This window comes from Hesperophylax consimilis, chromosome 14 (genome assembly GCF_061612785.1).
Source record: "Hesperophylax consimilis isolate HC1 chromosome 14, BYU_Hcon_1.0, whole genome shotgun sequence".
In the NCBI taxonomy this organism is placed as follows: domain Eukaryota; kingdom Metazoa; phylum Arthropoda; class Insecta; order Trichoptera; family Limnephilidae; genus Hesperophylax; species Hesperophylax consimilis.
Genome location: NC_142849.1, coordinates 28,239,006 through 28,262,977, shown reverse-complemented (window position 1 = coordinate 28,262,977; position 23,972 = coordinate 28,239,006). Strand labels below are relative to the sequence as shown.

At 33.2% G+C, this 23,972-nt stretch overlaps 1 protein-coding gene across 4 annotated transcripts in view; it reads right to left on the bottom strand.

The window, feature by feature from the left end:
• Nucleotides 1–23,061, bottom strand: part of LOC149418163 (synaptic vesicle glycoprotein 2B-like) — a 34,527-nt gene extending 11,466 nt beyond the window's left edge. The window contains exons 1-9 of one of the 4 annotated variants that reach the window (XM_089639703.1): nucleotides 22,864–23,061; nucleotides 19,497–19,622; nucleotides 15,500–15,661; nucleotides 11,298–11,460; nucleotides 10,450–10,571; nucleotides 9,090–9,331; nucleotides 8,616–8,758; nucleotides 7,582–7,732; nucleotides 6,341–6,639 (exon numbers count right to left, since the gene is read on the bottom strand). In XM_089639703.1, the coding sequence (XP_089495829.1) occupies nucleotides 6,341–6,639; nucleotides 7,582–7,732; nucleotides 8,616–8,758; nucleotides 9,090–9,331; nucleotides 10,450–10,571; nucleotides 11,298–11,460; nucleotides 15,500–15,661; nucleotides 19,497–19,542 (1,328 nt within the window). In that variant the 5' untranslated portion in view covers nucleotides 19,543–19,622; nucleotides 22,864–23,061. Of the gene's footprint in view, nucleotides 1–6,340; nucleotides 6,640–7,581; nucleotides 7,733–8,615; nucleotides 8,759–9,089; nucleotides 9,332–10,449; nucleotides 10,572–11,297; nucleotides 11,461–15,499; nucleotides 15,662–16,007; nucleotides 16,253–16,564; nucleotides 16,720–19,496; nucleotides 19,623–22,863 lie in introns of those variants that run through there. The other 3 variants (XM_089639705.1, XM_089639706.1, XM_089639702.1) reach the window with 3 other exon arrangements.
• Nucleotides 23,062–23,972: the final 911 nt, after the last annotated feature.

The following is a 23,972-nucleotide window of genomic DNA, read 5'->3' as shown; positions in this document are numbered from 1 at the left end:
TATTTTAATACGGAAAACCAACATTTATTATATTTTACAATGTATAGTAAAAGTGTGCGTATAAACAGGCAAAGTTTTATCGAGTCGAACCACGAATTAGGGAAAGGAACGAAAATACCGCAATTGGCATCAATCTTATAATAGCTCTTTTTTATCTTATCTTCGGATATATATTATGTTTTCTAAATTTTTGAAATAATCTCTTATCTTTTTGAACTATACAACGGTTACAATTTTATTTATTTATGTTTAATTTAAAAGAAAGACGAACACCAAATACGAATAACCTGACAATGTTTTATATTCTCCCACTACCCCCGTAGTAAGCAACAATAATTCAAAATCAACCCGTAAAAAGTTCGTCTACTAAATATATGAAACATCTGTATTTATCAAAAGATGTATTTGAAAATATATTTTTTGGTTTGATTAAGGATTGAATCTTCCTCTCCAAGGAATACACGCGGACAAATATGTCCGCGTGTATTCACGTGATTGCCGCCAGTTCATTGTAATCAACAACGAGTCTATCTGCCAAATTTCAGCTTTATTGGATGTTGGAAAATGGGTGAATATCCACTTCATTCATACATTCATTTAAGAAAACGCATGTGAAATTCAAGAAGGTGTATTTAAAAGTATAAAAAAATAATATTTAAAAAACACACACGAACATATCTTCACAGTTTGAGAACTAATAATAATTGTATACAAAAAATGTCAACAACGAAAAAAACAGTAAAAAAAACATCTGCACATCCGGTCGTCGCGCATCGGCCCATGTAGTGCCCAGCCAGCCTCATATACCTACTATCATATTTTTTTTTTTTTTTTTTTTTTTTTTTTTTTTTATTGTGTTTATTTCTTGCTAGAGCAATCCCGATGAGTAACAGAACTCATTTTAGGACAGGAGGAACTTACAATTCATATGTAGGAGGTAGTAGGAACAATTTTACAACGGTATTTTGATATCAAATATAAGTTTCACATTCAATACAGCATAAAAATTAAAAATTAAAATAATGACACGTTAAGTAGAACAAACAACAATAGAAAACAAGTACAGAAAGAAAAAAAAAAAAACATGGATAAGATACAACAAGAAATGACAACACAGTTACATATTTTCATTTTTAAATGTAGTTAAAAAATATTCTTTTAAAGCATTGCTTTGCAATTTTTTATTGTGGTGGATGTGTTTGTACATATCTGGAAGCGAATTATATAGTGTATAGGCAATATAGTTCAGTGATTTTAACCCATATTTTGTAGTGTATTATTATTCAAAAAGTAATATTTACAATAATTATCTAATTTGGGTTTCTTTTGCGGCAATTTTTTGAAACAAATGTCTATTATTAAAGCCCGAACGAAACAGAAAATACAAAAATGACTGTTACCAGTTTCTCCTTTGAGATTGAGATAACAATCCTTGGCTATGAATTCGGAGGTCGCGGGTTCAAATTACGGCGTGCGAATGTGAATTTTAATTGATAAATTTGTATAATTTCACAATATTTATTAGTTTAAAATAATACGTTAATAACTATATCGTATATTTGCGGCATGTTGAAGAATGAAAATAGGTACTTTCAGTATCGCCATGTTAAATTAATAATGCAATATTTTAAAAACTACAAAATAGTTGTTAATAGTATGAGGTTGAGATTACGATCCTTGGCTACGCATTTTGAGGTCGCGGATTCGAATTCCGGCGTGCGCAAGTAAATTTGATTTGATAAAATCGTTCCACAGCCGAGCTGTTGAACTCAAGAACCAGTGTTAAAAACGAAACGACAAGGTGCCGAAGGGATCAATGATGCTGGTTCCTCAGCGCATCTTTATAAGAAAGACAAAAAGTTAATTTTTGTCACAGATAATCTTAGCCATAATTCTGTGTGTTTTTAAGTACCTAGTTACTCATGTGCGTTCTTATGATAAAATACAGTTTTTAGTATTTTACAATTATATTTTAAAATTATACAATGATACAAAGTAATTGAACAAATATATGTTAATTCCACTCAAGCAAAAGGATGGGAAAAACTTTATCAAAAGCATATTTATTGGTGTTCACCTTGTAAACCGAGTCGAATAATAGAGATACTTACATAAATGATTCGTAGTAAAGATACATTTACAGATGGTCGCTATGGTAGAACGATGGTATAATAGTAATTTATGTGAATACATCACAAGAGTCCCGAGTGCTCCCAACCGCCTGGAGCCAGTGAGATTGCAGTGAGGGCATCACAAATAATTGGGGTATGTTTTTATATACATATATGTAACACCTCACAAGAGCGTCCCTGCCTGTGCAGTGTACAGACAGGGGAACTATGTCACCACCCGGTTGGGCGGCGTTGTGAGGCGGAATAAGGTAGGGGCTGCAGGAAGGGATTTGTTATTGCGGGCTTTGAAGAGGCTCGGATTATAGGATGGAGGAAAAACAGATGCCGGTAGCTCGAAATTGCTTGTTGATAAGCTAAAAGTATTGGAGAGAGGAAGGAGATGTGGAAGAGAAAGGTGGGGAAGTACCTGGTCACCAAACACGGCTAAAGCCATTTCAATCAAATTTTCAATTCTGAATGATGGTATTACACCAGGGCAATACTGAGAGTACCCTCCAATCTGGAACGTATCGCAAATATACCTTATATTATTTTTAAAGATAAATTGTGAAAAAATACAATGCCATATCTGCTTTGTTACTTTTATCTATGGGTAAAACCATCTAGGTGCCTACCTAACACAAAAGTTAAATTGTGTAACGGAACAAGGAAGATAGGCCATTAATCGTTGTTAGTTTGTGTGTAGTGTCGCCAACATCATATAACCTAACAATGCCCTGCATCTACACTCCTACATAGTCACCAAACGTACAACCCGTGCAGTATGGTCTTAGCTCGATGACAGTTGGCAAACTTCCATGCCATATCCGCTTTGTTTCTATTATCTATGGATAAAACCATCTAGGTGCCTACCTAACACAAAAGTTAAAATGTGTAACGGAACAAGGAAGATAGGCCATTGATTGTTGTTAGTTTGTGTGTAGTGTCGCCAACATCATATAACCTAACAATGCCCTGCATCTACACTCCTACATAGTCACCAAACGTACAACCCGTGCAGTATGGTCTAAGCTCGATGACAGTTGGCAAACTTCCATGCCATATCCGCTTTGTTTCTATTATCTATGGATAAAACCATCTAGGTGCCTACCTAACACAAAAGTTAAAATGTGTAACGGAACAAGGAAGATAGGCCATTGATTGTTGTTAGTTTGTGTGTAGTGTCGCCAACATCATATAACCTAACAATGCCCTGCATCTACACTCCTACATAGTCACCAAACGTACAACCCGTGCAGTATGGTCTAAGCTCGATGACAGTTGGCAAACTTCCATGCCATATCCGCTTTGTTTCTATTATCTATGGATAAAACCATCTAGGTGCCTACCTAACACAAAAGTTAAAATGTGTAACGGAACAAGGAAGATAGGCCATTGATTGTTGTTAGTTTGTGTGTAGTGTCGCCAACATCATATAACCTAACAATGCCCTGCATCTACACTCCTACATATTCACCAAACGTACAACCCGTGCAGTATGGTCTAAGCTCGATGACAGTTGGCAAACTTCCATGCCATACCCGCTTTGTTTCTATTATCTATGGATAAAACCATCTAGGTGCCTACCTAACACAAAAGTTAAAATGTGTAACGGAACAAGGAAGATAGGCCATTAATCGTTGTTAGTTTGTGTGTAGTGTCGCCAACATCATATAACCTAACAATGCCCTGCATCTACACTCCTACATAGTCACCAAACGTACAACCCGTGCAGTATGGTCTAAGCTCGATGAAAGTTGGCAAGCTTCCACGCCATATCTGCTTTGTTTCTATTATCTATGGATAAAACCATCTAGGTGCCTACCTAACACAAAAGTTAAAATGTGTAACGGAACAAGGAAGATAGGCCATTAATCGTTGTTAGTTTGTGTGTAGTGTCGCCAACATCATATAACCTAACAATGCCCTGCATCTACACTCCTACATAGTCACCAAACGTACAACCCGTGCAGTATGGTCTAAGCTCGATGAAAGTTGGCAAGCTTCCACGCCATATCTGCTTTGTTTCTATTATCTATGGATAAAACCATCTAGGTGCCTACCTAACACAAAAGTTAAAATGTGTAACGGAACAAGGAAGATAGGCCATTAATCGTTGTTAGTTTGTGTGTAGTGTCGCCAACATCATATAACCTAACAATGCCCTGCATCTACACTCCTACATAGTCACCAAACGTACAACCCGTGCAGTATGGTCTAAGCTCGATGAAAGTTGGCAAGCTTCCATGCCATATCCGCTTTGTTTCTATTATCTATGGATAAAACCATCTAGGTGCCTACCTAACACAAAAGTTAAAATGTGTAACGGAACAAGGAAGATAGGCCATTAATCGTTGTTAGTTTGTGTGTAGTGTCGCCAACATCATATAACTTAACAATACCCTGCATCTACACTCCTACATAGTCACCAAACGTACAACCCGTGCAGTATGGTCTAAGCTCGATGACAGTTGGCAAGCTTCCATGCCATATCTGCTTTGTTTCTATTATCTATGGGTAAAGCCATTTAGGTACCTACCTAACAGATAAGTCAAAATTTGTAACGGAACAGGGAAGATAGGCCATTAATCGTTGATAGTTTGTGTGTAGTGTCGCCAACATCATATAACTTAACAATACCCTGCATCTACACTCCTACATAGTCACCAAACGTACAACCCGTGCAGTATGGTCTAAGCTCGATGACAGTTGGCACGCTTCCATGCCATATCCGCTTTGTTTCTATTATCTATGGGTAAAAGTTTGTTGGTACCCATAAAAAAGCTAAAATTAACAATAAGTATTGAAAATTATTTTTTTCGAGATGGATGAAATTTTTCACTCTTTTATCTTTCGAAAAACTCAGCGAATAAGTTTCATAAAGGATTTGACTTGAAGACGAAACATTACTTTATCATAATGTACCAAATTCACAGCGCGTAAATATCTACATATTTGATATTATTATTTGTGCCATCTGGCGTCAAGAATATTAATAATTACACATTATTCCAATGGAAGTTTCCTACTTACCATAGGTCGAAAGTATGCTATATGTACACGAAACACCTCTCTGTGAAAAGCATTGTTTGAGACCACGACGGGAAATTATATATAACGCATACATTGAGGACTGTCTTCAAACTATCGTCTGTACAGAATAAAAATATGTCTTCAAAGTATGCTCTAGATGTATGTATCGATATATATTTTAAACGGTACATCATAGACGTATATAGCTGTGAGGGGGTAGTTTTTAAGGGTTGATTAAACAAAATGGCATTAAAAAAAAAGTGTATATAATGTGGCTCAAAGTATGCTTTATACAAATATATATATATATATATATATATATATATATATATATATATATATATATATATATATATATATATATATATTATATTTATAAACCTTTCGGGAGAAATTCTCTAAATAACAGTGAAAACCCTATCAAAATCCGTTAAGTAGTTTAGAAGAACTAAGCGCAGAAACAGACAGACATTGCGACTTTATTTTATACTATTCAATTTAAAGATTTAGAATAAACGGCCCAAGTGCCATTTACATACATGAAAGTTATTAATAGTTATAGTACAATGTGGAGTGGAAGGAAAAATTATAAGATCAAATAAGGTAAAAAGAATAAAATATTAATTAGTACAAAGTTATTAAATGAAATAAAGAATAAGAATAATTATTTTCATTTTTCCAAAAATAAAAAATAAAATATTATCCTAATCTTACAAAAAAGTTCATAGATGTCGTTCATGAAAATAAAAATAGGATATATTTATCCAAGACACTATAAAGATTGGATTTAGTTCGAGTTGAATCTTGAATCATACGTAAAAATAGCCGACAATAAAAATGCGTGGTGGTAATTCTTATTCGAAGTATGACGCAGTTAAATTGACCGAAGGAAATAGGGTCCCATTAGCTCAGGCTAAGTTCATGGGTTCAAGTCCCAGATGTGACCGTATTTTATCTGATTTTTCTGTTTCAAATTTTCCTTTACAAATCCCGAATATTGTCTACAATAATTAAATATTACAATTTTATTATTAATATTGTTAATGCACCCAATACTTTCAAATTTTGTGAAAATTTGAAAGTATTGGCCAAAATCGTAGTCGTAGAACGAGCTTCTGTTTTAACGCGAAATACGTACCTACATACAGATGACGATAAAAGAGCTATTAAAAAATCTATATTCTTTAAATTGGTACCTTAGATGTGTTGGGAATATTTCAACTACCACAGCATTCATCATCCCAATGCAGCATCCGACCAGTTGGAAAAGCCCCAAGAGAAGAAGAGAAACATTCTGATTGGTGCACCAGTAGATGGCAAATGCCGACAGTCCTGAGAGCATAGGCACTCCAATTAAGATATTCCTCTTGCCAAGGATGTTCACCACGAAACCAGCAAGAATCATGAACGGAGACAATATTCCACCGATAATAATGGTCCTCATGAAGGTTCCTGTGTGGACTTTATCAGAACACTGTGTTATCATTTCCGGAATCTAAAAACATATTAAAATCATTAATAACATTGCATATATTTATGAAAGAAGGCACACATTACTGTAACGAGAAAATCTAACTTCTTCTGCGTAAAAAGGTTGAAGAGTGCTGGTGGTTGCATTGGGGTGCTAATGTTCTTCAATAATTCAATTTGCAATCCAGTGCAGCATTGCTTTTCTCCGAAGAGCTGGTATAGTAGTCACATTTACACAATATGCCATGTGATTTAGGTAACCGTGTAACTCAGGACAGTTGCAATTCAACACACTTTTGAAATGTAATATAAAGCCATTAAAAATGAGAAAAAACTGGGTAACGTTAGATTAGTTTTACAGACCCATTTTCATAAATTTTTTGAAGTGTGTTGACTTTCAACAGTCTTGAATTACCATGGAACTGTAATTTGACCCATGTCTCATTTACGCGAAGCTGAGTTCTAAGTCTCCGTTTGAGCATCATGAAATCACAGCAGCTGTAACTGCATCGGATGCAATTCAACATTGTATATCTTGTTGAGAACTCTGGTATCTTTAAGGAGGGATCCACAATTATGTAAGTGTATATTTTTATACAAAAGCCTGCCACCGCGTTTAAAAGTTGGAGCTTCTACTAAAAGCATTATCAATAAAATGAACGTTGCCTAATATGCCCCGAAGAGAAAGGTCGTAGACATTAATTTAATGTACAATTTCATTTAACAAATGCGCGTGGAAAGGCAATAAGAATTATAAAGGCATTCACCAGTCACCTAGCAAGGAAAAAAATTAGGGCACTACTATGCTACTCGACTCCTACCAGGTGGAAAAATGCCACCAAGAAGATAATTTAAATAGAACCGGAAAGTTCAAATGGCTGACTCTGTATTCCTTATTAGGGATGCTATTGATGGGACTCTTGTTTGATATTCACAAAAAAATAATAAAATAAAAATGATATCTTACCGTGGAATTATAAATGTCCATTAAATTTGTATTATTGGAGACCGTTCGAACAGATATAATCTCGCAAACCGTGCCTAAAGTTGCTGTGTTCTGTTGTTCGTTTACAACACGGTTTAATATTTCTGGGATCCATAAATAAAATCCATTGGCACTGTAATTAAAACATTTTTGTAAGCTTTGGTTTATATGATAATAAGTATGATTATTTAAACTATGTTTGGTTTTGGTGCCAATAAATTATAAAAGACGTGTTTTATTTTGACACGAATAATGAGAAAGATAATAAGAAAGTAACAAAAGTTTAAAAAAAAGGAATGAAAGTAAAAAAAGGGAACAAAAGGAACAAAAAGTAACAAACTAACTAACAGTAAGTAACTAACAGAAGTAACAACAGTAAAAAAAGTAACAAAAAGTAACAAAAGTAACAAAAAGTAACAAAAGTATCAAAAAATAACAAAATTAACAAAAGGAACAGAACAAAAAGTTGTGGAAGGTAGGAAACTCTCAGCCCACAAAAAAGTTCTGGTATAGATGGATTAAAGTCAAGATATTGTATCTCGTAAACCATTATCTCGAGATAAACGAAGATGTAAAAAAAAGGGACTAAATATTAAAATATCCACAAAGAAATATATTACAAATTACTAATATATACATTTATACAATGTGGTTTACTTGTATTATCAGTTGTAACGTAAACGAATCATTTTTCAATAAAGAAATACCACAAATAACTCAAGATTGATGATTTTAGAGAAAATATTGATATAGAAGAAGATCTTACTGCACAACAACAAACTTTACTTAAGTTCACTTTTTCTCCAGGACAACTAAACCACCCACTTTTAATGAGCCTTCCCCGCACAGAGTTTTGGCGGTCGGGGGTAAAGAACCGACGAGTCACGAGGGTGGCCGAATGAATGTTTCATTCGTTCAGCATTGTTCAGCCACGCCCAAGGCGCGCCAAAAGATGTTTGTTCGTTGACAAAGATGATGTTAGTGAAGATATTTTAAAAATTCTCAAAAGATCTTACCAAGAAAAGCATGCGAATTGGACGAAACAGGCGATGCAGGTGTAGAAGAGAAGTGGGTTCTGAAACAGAGGGTACGTTTGGTCCCACATGGAATGTAGAACCGATTTTTGTACCTCAGTTTTTTTGACCTCAAGTTGAATGTTCTGTAAAGAAATGTATTTTGTTGTAAGTGCAAAATTAAAATCAACGGCAAGGAGCTCGAGTCACATAGAAATATGGTATTTTATATATGTTTTTATCATAGCTTAAATTATCAGCTAAAATCGCCGTCAAATTTTCTCATCAAATTCTTCAAAAAATGATCAGAGATTTTACTCCTAAAGTTTATAATTGAATGATATGCATTTCAATACATTTCATACCTTCATCATGGACAAATCAAGATACTAATTTCAGTTTTGGCGAGTCTGTCTGTAATTGTAATTCTGGTTCAATGAAACCGGACTAAACATCTCAAATACACTTTAGACCCACCTCAAATGGGTCACCCTTTCCTCCGTTAACAGCGTGCATCGACCTCAGGACCTTCATGGCCTCTCGGTTCTTGCCCATGCAAGCCAAGAACTTGGGACTCTCCGGTGCTGCCAGCATTATCAGTGCACAAATAGCGTTGGGCATGGCCAAAACTGCAACAAGCAACCTCCAGGGTCTGTAGTCGATGCCCAGAAACTCAATGGGAAGCCTGAAGTCAGATGCCTGAATCAACCAACCCAAAGCTAAAAATTTAAAAAAAATTAGAACGTTTTTATTACAATATATAATGGAGATTTATAACTAGGCTAACCAGAAATTTTAACAATATAAAGTGTATTAAATTGTTATATTTTTCTTACGTAAGAAGTCAACTTGAGTACAATTCTCCTGTCTGGAACCCACATTATGATATACATGTACAAGGTGTTGAAAGAATACAAAACAAATTCATACGTTTTATAAATTTTAATATGGGTATTCCAGCAATTATGTTGAATTACAACACTCTTGTATTTCTATATAAATTTCTAAATGATTTAGTTAATGGTCCGGTATTGTTCGAATTGGTAAGCTTCCGGATTTCACAACGTAATACTAGAAGTCAGAATTTATTTCAGTGCAGAAATTCTAGGACTAACTACCATATGTATTCCTCTACGAACACGCAGATTATATTATCGTCCATTTTAACCTTAATGTGTTTAGTGAGGGGATTTTAATAACAAATAATAAAATCATACAAGTAATAAAATAATGTATCTATGTAGTACATACGTACTATGTAAATAACATTAATAATTGTAAGAAAATGCAATATTTATGGAGATTTTTTTTTAAATAATAAAAATAATGGCCTCTTATTAAATTTATTAAATTCTAAATAAAACGCGTGAATATTTTAGAGATTTTGATTAAATTTAAAGTAAGGTTGTAAAGATAATTATTTCCAGATGTAGATATTTTGCTTAGCGTTCAATTTTGGGATTTCAATGTTATTCTGATATCTTGATATATAATAAGTAATATGTTGTAACATTTGTAATAGGGCCGCTAACAATAACACTCCCAATGTAGATGGCGATAAGGTTTAAATTCCCGCGGCCCCTGATTCGGAATTTCTATCGATTTATAACATATTTCTCTTTAACACTTTAAGTTTTTATGTTCCTAAAAAAATTATGTTATTTTATTAAGATAATATCCATACATTTGTAAAGCCGAAACGGTAATTATATGAAATTACCTCGATATTAATTGTGAGTCTTTAAATTCCTTTCCTAGTTATAATAAGGACATAATTTATTTGATTTTTTTTTAACTTAGATGCCACCTTTGCTACGTTCTATAAAGTTGAACATACCAGGTAAAAAGACGCATCCGACACTGATGAAGGATGCTCCAATAGTCACCATCTTGTCCCTGTGAATTGGATTGTTGAACTCTCCAAGATAGGCATAGGCAACAGCTGATGGACCTGCTATGCTGGAAATATTTTACATTCATTTAACTTTGAGGACTTCAACTGTGAAAGTTTCATTGAGAACATTCATACTTATTTCTGTATACAGGAGACAAAGACAATATCGTCCAATTTTAGAATCTAAACATTGAGGCAAAACGGCCAAACACGTGATAACATAAATCACTAATAAACACTGAATTTAATTTACACATTGTCTGTTGTCAAATGATCAGGAAACAAGTCAACATGTCAAGTCAGTAATCTTAAAAAATATATATATTAATGCTTATAATATATGATAAGTTCGTCAATGTAAAGTATAAGTAACTATCTCATTACGTTCATATTGCTCTGCTCTTCATTTGATGTAACAATAATAACTCTATATTATATTATTTAATCGCTGAAGACAATGTGAACCGCTTTTAAACTCAAAATATGAAATAGAAAAGTCGGAAAAGGAATCGGCCACATTGCTTACATGGTCGAATTAGTTCAGTGATCAAAGCAATGCCCAATTTACAGAGACCATTGAAATTTTAAACCGAAGCCATGTACTGCGTACTTATATTTTAACGTGGACAACAGATTGAACCCTTAGAATAACAAAATTCCATGTGACACGAAAATATCATGCCATAATCAATTGTTATGCCAGATTTATCCATGTTTTGGTAGAGGATAAGAATTAAATTTGTTTTAAGAATGATAACAAGAGAACAAATAATAAAAAAATTATCACTTACAATACAGCGGTCACGAATCTAATGATCGCAAACGTGATCAAATCGGGACTTAAGCTGGAAAGCATTGAGAGAAAAGACCCTATCGCCATGGAATACATGATGACGGGTCTTCTGCCCCTGGTATCGGCCAGCCAACCCCATAAGTGAGAAGACACGATAATTCCTAAAAGAAAATAAAAACCCATATTTCCAACATTAGTAAAATTACAACAGGTCATTGAGTTTCAAAATCTTATTGACTGAGCGTAGCGAACTCGACCACTTTGAATTTCGTCTGAATGTAAATATATTTGTGTGTTCTGTATCCGACCAATCCTGTCAGGATGGTAGTCGTGTTTGACAGTACCATTTTATTCCACCAGAGCGCATGAGCATTGCGACTATTACAAGCTGCAAGCCGGAGTAATCAACATTACGCGACGTCTACTGTACACAGAACTACTGGTAATAATGAAATGTTTATTGGGATTAAAAGAAGCTTAATCCACTTCCCAGTTTTCAGACTATCCCTATGCAAAAAAAAAATCATGTTGATGATATATACAGGTGTCCGGAAGTAAAGTGCACAAACTTCGGGAGGTCATTCTACATGATAGTACAAATAAAAAAGATAAATATTTTTTTCTAAATTTAAACTTTTTAAAGTTGTTTACAGGTACAACAGTCGAATTTTTTGTATTGATAAAATAATATTCTTATTTTGAAAATTATTTTTGTAAAACAACAGATTTTATAAAGAAGTTATTCATCTTTTTTACTTCTACCATTATGTAGAATCACATCCCAAAGTTTGTACCCATTACCCACCAACACCCTGTATATTTCGTTTTGCACTTAGAACAAAGAATTTTCCCATAGGAATGAGATATTTTTCCGTAATGAAAAGTAGCATATATCACTTCTCAGTCCTTCAACTATCCCCGTGCGAAAAATGAAGAACAATCAAACAAACACACTATCGCATAAATTTTATAATATTAGTTAGGATTATATTGTTGCTAAACAAACATAATGGCAAAACATAATATATAAAATATTGTATTAAACTAGAATAATATACTCTCAAAACATGAAAATAATTTAAGTTTCAATCTACCAGAAAAGATGTTTTACTAATGCAAGGCACTATCTTTGCGAAATTGTTTAACAAAACGATCTTGTGATAAGAATCTGTTAATTAATGCTTCCATTATAATATTTTCTGCCAGTAAAAATTGAGTAGAACAATGTTTCCCGAAGTGTGTTTCATCAAGATAATATTTACCGAGAGATCTTAGGAAAATTCCTCAAAATAAGTTGCTTCCATAAAGTTCAAATATTCTTATCAATTTAAAATATACGTCATAATTTAATTATAACTTTGCTTTTTTATAAATCAGTATTAAGTACTTGCTTTCCATTGGTATTATGTAGAACAAATAATGAAAATAACTGTATACATCACTTACATTCAAAGCCCACTAGGGCGTAAATCTATATATCTTCTATTAAAATTAAAATATAAGTTCGTTTGTTCAAAATCTTGAATCTCCGAAAGCACTTCACCGATTGCTTTGAAATTTTGACACAACTTTGCTTTTTAATACGCGTGTGTTTTTATATCATATGTTATTACTAGAGACCGGATTATATGCATTTGCATATTTGCATATGCAAATGCATATTTAGACCCTTTTCAGCGGTAGTTGCATATTTTAGCAAATAATTTGAGATCTTGCATATTTACGCTTGCTGACGGCCTGCAGAGAACTTGAAAAGGCAAATCATTCTACGATCGCCAGATTTGTGAATGAGGGTATAAAAAAAATATTTCCTGAATCTTCTGCGGATGAAAATGTGTACATGTTGCTCTCAGATGCTGCCCCCTATATGATCAAAGCAGGCAAAGCCCTCCAAGTATTTTATCCCAATTTGATTCATGTGACGTGTTTTGCTCACAGAATTCACAGACTCGCCGAAGAAGTGAGATCCACGTTTACGAATGTAAATAACCTGATTTCATCAGCAAAGAAAGTGTTTCTTAAGGCGCCTGCTCGTATAAAGGCCTACAAAGAAACACTGCCAAATATCCCTTTACCTCCTGAGCCAGTAATAACACGTTGGGGTACATGGATCGAAGCTGCGATGTTTTACCATGAACATTTTGAAGCCATCAAGGGTGTTATCAATGACTTCGATAGTGCAGAGGCTTTGGCAGTTTTCCAGTGCAAAGAATCGTTTGACGACGCCAGTATTAAAAAAAAACCTAGCTATGATTACCACTCATTTCGCCTACATACCTGCAAGTATAAAAACGCTTGAAACTCATGGATTGGCATTGAATGCATCTATTCAGGTTAAGAAGGAAATTCGCCTTATGAATTCTTCGTTGCCACACTATTCCCGAGTAAACTCAAAGAAAAATTTGAAAACATACTGAATAATAACCTAGGGTTTGAACCTTTGTGCCAAATTGATAACTTCATCAACGGGGCAGGTGAAATTTTGCCCGGAACAATAAGTTCAAAAATCGCACCCAAATTTAAATTCTGTCCAGCCACATCAGTAGACGTAGAACGTTCCTTTTCCGCTTACAAAAATATATTTAGCGATCGTAGACACAATTTGTCTACAGAACATTTAGAACAGTACTTAGTCATATACGTTTTTAAAGGTAAATTCTAAATTTTACTGTTATAGGTATACATTTTATAATTGATATTTTCTAAAATATAATTGTTATCCTTGAGAACTAATAGCTTACTAAAATAAAAATAAAATGTAAAAATACGACTTCCTGTATTATTTCATGTTGCATATTTTGACCCTTTTTATGGATTTTCGTGCATATTTTAGCTATTTTTATTGCATATTTGCATGCATATTTTGGGCTATTTTTGTTGCATATAATCCGGTTTCTAGTTATTACTATTAAATTAAATTGTCGTATTTTTTTTATTTTTTATTTTTTATGTGACACCTCACAAGAGTGTCCCTGCCTGTGCAGTGTACAGACAGGGGAACTATGTCACCACCCGGTTGAGCGGCGTTGTGAGGCGGAATAAGGTAGGGGCTGTACGAAGGGATTTGTTAATGCGGGCCTTGAAGAGGCTCTGATTATAGGAGGGAGGAAAAACAAATGCCGGTAGCTCGTTCCACATACGAGCCGACTTACACAAAAACGAGTCGTAAAAACGGCCCGTTCTCATGAAGCCAACGTCAACCGTGAACGGGTGTTCAGTTCGTGTCCGTCGAGTTTCGCGCACGTGCACCGGAGCATCAGGAATCAATGCTGCTAGCTCTTTGGAGCAGGCTCCATTGAAATACCTGTAGAACAGACACAGCATGCCTACATTGCGTCTATGCATTAGAGAAGGCAATCGGTCCGTTAACAACGGATTGTCAATCAGACGGATCGCTCTCCTTTGCACAGATTCAAGCAGGTTTATCAAGTATTTTGGGGCACCAGCCCAAAGGTGGCTCCCAAATTCAATAGTTGGGCGGACTTGAGACTTGTACAGGGTCAGCAGCTGGTCACTGCTGAAGAATCTCCTAGCCCTGTACAAAACGCCCAACTTTTTTACAACTTATTGTATACTTTCGTATACAATATTTTTTTCATTATTATTTATCGCTATATTAATTTAGCTATATTCTGTAAAAGATCCAATCTGGCGTAATTAAGGTTTGCTAAATACAAACATGATTTACAACAAAGTTACTACATTTTGCTCTGTAACATCTTTCTTAGTACCTTAAGGCGAAATCTTAATGCCAAATCACTATTTGATTAATCTTTATAACGAATTGGTGTATATTATGTATACCAAAATTTTTTTTTAGATAAATTGAAGGTTTTTTTTATCGTTTTGCTTGAGTAGAATAAAAATAAATAAAAAATTTCTCAATATGAAATATAAATGTAAAGTACTAAAAAAAATATTTTTTCAATAGAAGTGTATGAACGAATAAAAGAAATAACTTTTTTAAAATACAGTATTATAGCTAAGATTATCTGTGATAGTTTCACTTGATTAACTTGTTTGCTTTAGTATTAAATTATTTACAAAATAAATAAAAACCAGTTTTTTGCTTGAAATCGAACGTTTCTAGACTCCGTTTGTCAAGCGATTTTAATGCCTATTACCTACAATATAAGGTATACCAATAATATACACATTTTTGGCTTGTAGCTTCCTCTTAACGGAGATTTGTATACATACCAACAAATGGAATTGCCCCAAGCCATCCTTTTTGCGTCAAGGTTAGTTCGAGGTCACACTGTGCTGCAGGGGTTATGTAGCTGAGGCCCAAGGTCTCAAATATCATACCAATCAAGATGGTGCCACACAGAACGAGCATGCCAATGTTGAATTTGCCGAAACCTGAAAATAGATTTAAGTTGCATCTAATTGCTTGTTGTTTTTCGAATCGATCGTATTAGGACGTATAGATCGATTAGATAAACACACTACAATAGTACTGACTACCTTATACATACGTAATGTCCCACCACCTCACAAATTATATTTATTTGCCCCAACTCTTTTTCTTTGTATTACTACAAATGTTTCGTATTTTAACAATGTTTTGAGGTGGTGAAGTGTGCATGTATTGACACTATATTACAACATTTCGAGCGTGTGACATTTTTGCATTAGAGCCGTATCTCAGAATTTCTCTACTGCCTCCCCCTCCCATGAATACGAAAATATTTTGGTGAAAACTTACATAATTCATCTTTATATACAGTTTTGTTTGGCTCTACAAACTTTAGCTCCTTTTTGGCTCTTTCACACCTCACCCCATTTGAGGTGGGACACATTAACACTTCATTTCACACCTCACCTCATTTGACGTGGGACACCTTAACACTTCAATTCACTTAGCACTTCATTTCGGTATTCGAGTACTTCATACAAACACATTCCGAAATCGTGTCCTACCCAATAATACATATTACAAGGCCAGGAAATCTGCGAATGAAATTTTTTAAAGTCGTTTTGATCAATTGTGATGAGTCCAAATTTGATCGATTTGATCGGAGCATGATGTTTATGGGTCAAACCACCGCAATTTTTATTAATACAAGCCATGTTGTCGAAACTGCACTGACAGTTAAAGAATGAGACCTATTTTTCGACTTCTTGTACTGGATTTAGCAGATTTTAGTACTAACCTAGTGCAAGACGTCCGAAAACAGGTCTCTTTAACTGTCAGTGCAGTTTCGACAACAAGGCTTGTATTAAATAAAGATAGCGGTGGTCCAATACATCCACATTTTTTACTTCAAATAATCTGAGGAATCGCTGCTGTTCACATATACGTCCGGATACTCCTATAGTCAATATTAACTTTATCGTATCGTGCATCATTATTTCGTATCAACGTGTATTTCCAGCTTTGTAACGTTTGTAACCATTGGTATGTTTATCAATGCTTTTGACGTAACACTCACAAACTTGACATACTCGAATTATAAAAAAAAAACCAGTCCATTTCCGTGCATAGGAATGTTGCCTAAAGTACTAACAAAACACGCAGGTCTGGTACTGTTTATAATTATATTTTTAATAACCAAACATGATAAATGATACCAGCAGCAGTAGGAGCATTTATAAAGCTATCAAGGACAACAAGAAGAATATGTCTTCAGTAGGAGACTTAATTGAACATCAGACTATTTAGATAATTCAAACAACTCGAATCAATCTGCGTTCAAATTGAAACGTGACGTTCGTTGATTACTGGTATAGAATGAGGTACAGATAACATATTGCGAGTCTCAACTTATAAATATTGCATCGATATATAAAAGGTTAATTCGATTGACCACGGCGTGTAGTGTTTGGAATCCAGATAGCCTGTTTTGATATATTTGTGAAGTTCAAGCACAAACAATATTTTTTTTCGAATCTTTATCTCAGGAACTTAATTTTCCAAATTATTTGATAAAACCACATTCAAAAGTGGGCTCATAAGTAGGTGATTTTAGACTTCAAAGCATTTTTTATGGGCCTGATACCATATCTACAGGGTTTTCCAATAAGAGGTGTTATTTTGAATAGCCCGCTATTTCTTCTGTCATTTTTTGACATGTGTCAAGTAAAAACTACGTCATTAATAAAAATGTGACGATACACGCTTCAACAAAGCATTGAAATTATAAAAATGCACTTGAGTGAATCAAATGCAAATCATCTTGATTGATGAAGCCCATTTCCACCTCGGTGGCTTCGTCAACAAGCAAAATTGTCGCATCTGGGGCTCGGAAAATCCAAGAACTATTGTTGTAAAGCCTCTCTATCTTCAACGTGTGACTGTTTGGTGCGCTTTATGGTCAGCGGAGTCTTTAGACCTTACTTTTTGAAAAATGAGGCTGGAGCAACAGTTACGGAGAAAGGATTACGCTATCGAGAGATGATTAATGATTTTTTATAGCCGAAGTTGGATAGTATTAATCTGGACAACGTTTACTTTCAACAAAACGGCGCTACGTGCCACACAAGCAACAAAACTATTGATCTTTTACGATTGAATATTAAAATAACACCTCTTATTGGAAAATCCTGTAGCTTAAAAGAAAAGTCACCGGAGATCAAAATGTCACTACTATTTTTACTCCAAATAATCTCTAAAATTTCTGGTTAAAGTAAGTCCTATCTAACACGCCCATAATAAACCGACACCAAAATTTTCGAGTACATTTATGGTGTTGAATTGGAATACATTCTAGTATACTGGAAATATTAATTTGAAATCTGAATGCCAGAAAGTTTATGAAGAAGAACGCTAATTCTCGCATAGTAACAGGAGAACACAGTTTTTTTTAATATATCAAGACGCATTATTATTACAGTGTGTCAAATTTGTTTGAAGAGGTTTAGTCTATCTTGAATCAAGAGAAGTATAAATATATCGCGAAAAAATCTACCTCGAAAGATATTACCTAGTTACCCACCTAAATGTTAAATGGAACAAATTTATTTTAATTATATAACACTAGTGGACCCCACAATGCTTCGCTATTGTTAATATCTTTGTCGGGCGTCACTGACTTCTTCCACCATTCACTACTGTATACCACAATGTTACTGTTAAAAAACTACATTACATCGAATTTAATTCGACTCCATATCTCATTCCAGTGCAGATATATTGCGTTAAGTATTCCTCGGTGTCTCCGACATCTTCTACGATTTAAACTACTCTATTAACACTCTCGACACTAATATGAACATACGTTGAAATTTTCTGCGATATCGGTTGACTACTTTTCGAGTTTTGCAAGCGCAAACATACGCAGGCTGATTTTTTATATATTAAGAAGATATTGTGTGCAGTAGGTATAGTATAATAAATATAATATATAGGTAATATCGTGAAAATCATAATTTATGAAATAATATGATGTATATTAGGTTATCCTTCATACAGGTTAATAATTGGATTGCAAAACAATGAATTTAAATTGTGATTTTTTTGGTTCAAATGTGGTCTGAAAATGCTGACAACATATAGAAAACCAGATCTGATTTTATGTCATTGATCGAAAATTTACAAAAAAAATCGAAAATTGTAAAAAACCCATGAAATTTTGTCGTAGGTGATGATCTTATTGTATAACCCTTTCAGCTTGACAACACCTTAATTAATTATTTGAAAAAAAAATTGGTGCATTATTTTCTTTTTTGCTTAGGTACTAATTTAGATATTTTCAAATTTAATTTTTATTATTTTAGGCGTCAAAGGGTTATTTTTTACTAGCAGGGAAAAACGTATCGAATTGTTTATTTTTCGTTTACTTAAATTGTAACATAAAGATAACATTTTGAAAAACATAATAATAATAATGGATTGCAGTCCAAGCAAAACAGACGATAGCTGTAAAGAAGATTGCAACACAGCAGAAAAAATAAACACCATGAGGAATATCCTTCACATACGTTGCGATTTTTTTCATAAAATCAGGAGATATTATTTTTTTCTTCACGTTCCTTAAAAAGAACACTGGTATTGAAAAGGTTAACTGCTCAAAAAAAGAAATGCGGTAATTGAAAATCGATAAAAATTTTCGTAGAAATACTGAAAAATGGAGCTATCTAGGGTCATACGAACAAGCCCGAAGTAAGTTTTTATCGGTTTATATCTTAAGTAGAATACCACGACAAGTATAAAAAAACAATAATAAAAATGTATTCAAATTGCTCGCATATTTACCTGTCATAAGCAGCGCCTCGTCGAAAGATACCGTCTTGGTCCACATGATCACAGACTTTAAATGAATTATTAACTGTCCAAAAATATCACATTTAATGATGCAGCAGTGACTTCTACACGTACATTCTATTAAAACACACAAATTATCGGTTAGAATTCATCTTAAATCATTGTACATTACGTTTGAGTACATACTACTGCCGATAACAATTCATTTAGTGCTTCAATTTGTTTCTGTGATTACAGGCAAACATGGTGTGCACAATAAATAATTACTATTCTTTAATTATTGAAGACAATATTAGGGAATTAATATTCCCGGCAAGGCAAGGATCCTGGGTTCGAGTCCGAGATGTGACCGTATGTTTTTCTGTTTCAGATTTTCGTTTAAAAATCGCTAATATTGTCTTCAATAATTAAATATTACAATTTAAGGTTTTACTTATTAAGTTATTCCAAAAAATATATTACTAGGTATCCTATTTGAATTAGCTGATAAAACGCTATGTCATTCAAAATTCACACTTCAACGATGTACTATAATACAAAAGGCCCATACAATTATATTAAATATGCATGTTAATGTTTTCATTTGTACAACATTAATTTATTCGAGTTAGTTGTTGATTCTCAAGGATTCCCACTCTCCTTAACTATGTATGAATGTATGTTTTAAATATTTTTCGACTTAGGCCCTTATAGGTCACCGGTTAATATATCTGTTTTTTTTACTATTAAATTCAATAATAAGATATTTTCAGGGTTTTTTTTATTCTCGTAAAAAATGACGGAATAAGATCTATTTTTATTTCATTTTTAATAAAATAAATTTAATAAAATGAGCCAATATTCAATTTGCCGCCAAAACGGCATGTTTGTTTTTATTCGTCTTACCAGCCATTGGCGTTTCCTACGCGTCGTTAAGACGTTGTAGCCAGTTGGAATCGTTTCGTAATGTACGGTTATAGATCGTTTTGAAATCAATAATTATGAATGAAAATATCAAAAAAAATATGTTTGTAATAACTTTACGAGTAAAACCTTAAATTTTAATATTTTATGACTGACTCGATCATACAATGATCTTGCTAAAACACACACTGTCGTAGATATTTTTTCAAATAATATAACTTGTTTCAAGAAATATCTCCACGATTTCTGTACTTAAATAAAAAATAAAAAAAATAAAATAAAAAAAATAAAAATAAATTGTTTAGTGGTTTAGAATTTTTTTAATATGTACTCTTTAAAGTTTTCTCCTTATTATGTGCTTCAATTTTTGTAATTAAGTTTTAAGTTTTGTGTATAAATACTGTCATTGTTTTACATGTTTGATTATGTGAATGTGCAAATGTGATTGCTGCAGACACATTAGTCTAGGGATATTTATAATTGTATTTTCTTTATTTTGTAATCCATAATTAATGTTTTTATAAATATCCTGTTTGTGTCTCGAATACATAAATAAAAAAAAGACAATATTAGCGATTCTTAAACAAAAAAATCAGACATCATATTGTCGTTTGAGAATTGGTCTTCAATAATTGAAATTTCTTAGTACGATAGTGAAAAACACAAAAATGAACTATAAATTTTCTACACATTTTTAATGGAATCCATAGTATATTTATATATTCACGCCATGAATGCTTTTACATGCATACAATTTTTGATGTTAGCTGATTAGGAGCAAAATAATGAGTTTATATTGCATGGCATAATAAGCCGAGTACGGACAATATAAGCAGGTACAATACAAGTTGTCGTTGAAAGTTGTTAAATATTCAAGTAATATTTGGTCAATAAATAATATATAATAATACAGTACAAGTACAAGATAAATACTTAAGGTACTATGAGAGTAGCAGCGGAAAAATATTTAATAACGTTGTTGACGTTCGTAAAATTAATATAAAATGTTTATTTTTGAGCATATTAGTATAAAGGCGAAGCTTGATGCCAAATCACTATTTTGATTAATCTTTATAACGAATTGGTGTACATTATGAATACCAAAAAATATGATTTAGATAAATTAAAGGTTTTCCTATTGTTTCCCTTGAGTAGAATACAAATAAAAAATAAATAACTCCATAAAAATATAAATGTACCTATGATACTAAAAAAAAAATTTTTTTCCACAGAAATGTATGAACGCGTGAAGTAAACAACTTAAAAAATATTTTATTATAGCTAAGATTATCTGTGATAGTTTCACTTGATTAACTTTTTTGCTTTCTTATAAAATTATTAACAAAATAAATAAAAACCAGTTTTGTGCTTGAACTAGAACTTGTGCTAGACTCCGTTTGTCAAGCGATTTTAATGCCTATTACCTGCAATATAAGGTATACCAAGAATATACACATTTTTGGCTTGTAGCTTCCTCGTAAGCAAACCTTTAAAATAGCAGATTGGGTATTATACAAAACATATAATAACATTAGAATAAGAATAGACAAAAATGGTTTGTTTGTAAAGTAAATATGTAACCAATAAACATTTATTACGCCCAATTGGGTGTTTTATGGAACATGGAAAAATTTATATAAATACAAAATGTGCATGCAAAAAAAATTCTAGATCAGTTACAAATATTATAATATATTGATTTTTAGTTTGGTATTCAATCAGTCTGTACATCTTCTGAATTGGCGAATTTTAGAAATAATTATTAGCAGACTTTCTAATATTATAGAGAGCAGTCTGTCTTGTCTTACGCGTGGGTACACGCAAAGTAATAATGAAAATATCCCATTGTGCCGTAAACCCTTAGAACGCATCTTGTGAACTACAACATACCATATTTTCACTGGAAAATCACTGAATAATATAATCGCAGAATTTGTGAAATTGAACGTATTAAATAAAATTACATCAGAATGTTAATGAACTTGAAAAATTACAACATTACGGCATCTGTCAAACTTTTAAACTTGAAACACATTTCAAATAAATAATTGCACAGAAATAAAATTATTTTTCTACCTACTTTATCGCTTGTCTGATATGATATGTACTTTATCAGTTCCGATTTTAAAAATTAAACAGTACACAGAATTTAAATAATTTCACGCATTACGTAAGAATACAATTTCACAATCACGCACCCATGCACAGACAACCGAAAATAGTATGTTTTTACTGAAAAACACGATTTAAAAAAAAAAAAAAATTATAGTGATTGCTATTTTACAAATTAATTTCCATGTCATCCGAGCACAAACATATATATATAAAATTAACTTTTTTCTTCAAAAATCAAAATTAATGCATTAATGGGCAAATTTAATCCAACTATTTCAAATAAATAGGACTACTGTTAATTTAATTCATACATAGAGCATAATTTTTTAACGTAAATCACCTTTCCTGCGTTCACATTCAGTGTGTACTAAAATAAAAATGTGAGAAACAACCAAATATAACTATCACGCTTTTAAATATTTTTTAAACTTCAATTTTATATAACACACTTGCATAAGTATATAATATAACCTAATGTACACAAAAGAAGACACACACAGAGCGGTTGTATATAACCAAGACTGTAGCTCCTTGAATGAGTTACTGAAGAATACGAATGAGCAAAATTTTCCGTGTACCGAATTGCGTACCTACTTGTTTGATTATAAATAAATTTATCAACGCTGTCTTTCTTACGTCACAATAGTTGTAAATTAACTTTCGCTTTAGAACTGTAAGCTACCAAGTCACAATAGTTGTAAATTAACTTTAAACTACTTACTTGCATGCTAAAATTTCCGTTATAGGTACATAGTTTTTTGACATTTTTTGCAGTCTTGATTGAATTACTCAATTCCTTTCTTCATATAATCTATTCGGTACAGTACCGAACACTAGAATGAACACAATAAGCAACTTCAGTCCTTTGTTATAATATTTTCAATCGGTAATCTTCCGGTATCGGTAATCCCAATCGTAATCGGTAATCGGTAATCGGTAATCGGTAATCGGTAATCCTCTCGTGTCTAGGATGAACGAAGTATGCATGAAGAATGAGTTAATGATGAATGTAAGTAAGTCTAAAGTAATGGTGTTTGAAAGAGAGAGCACGAAAACAGTGTGCAATATAATTGTGAATGGGGAATACTTGGAGCAGGTGGATGAGTTTGTGTATTTAGGAAGTATGTTTACGAGAGATGGGAAGGCTGACAGAGATATCGAAAGAAGGGTAAATGCAGGTAATTCCGTTAATGGAGGACTAAACGCCGTAGGCGCTAACAAAAAATTGTCCAAAGAAGCGAAGTTAGCAGTCCACAACGGAGTGCTGGTACCTACCTTGATGTATGGAAGTGAGGCATGGAACTGGCAAAGAAAGGATGAAAGTAGATTAAATGCTGTTGAAATGAGATCCCTGAGGCGTATGTGTGGTAAAACCATGTTTGATCGTGTGAGGAATGTGGAGATCCGTAAAGAGTGCAAGGCTGATGTAAGCGTAATGAGTAAGATTAA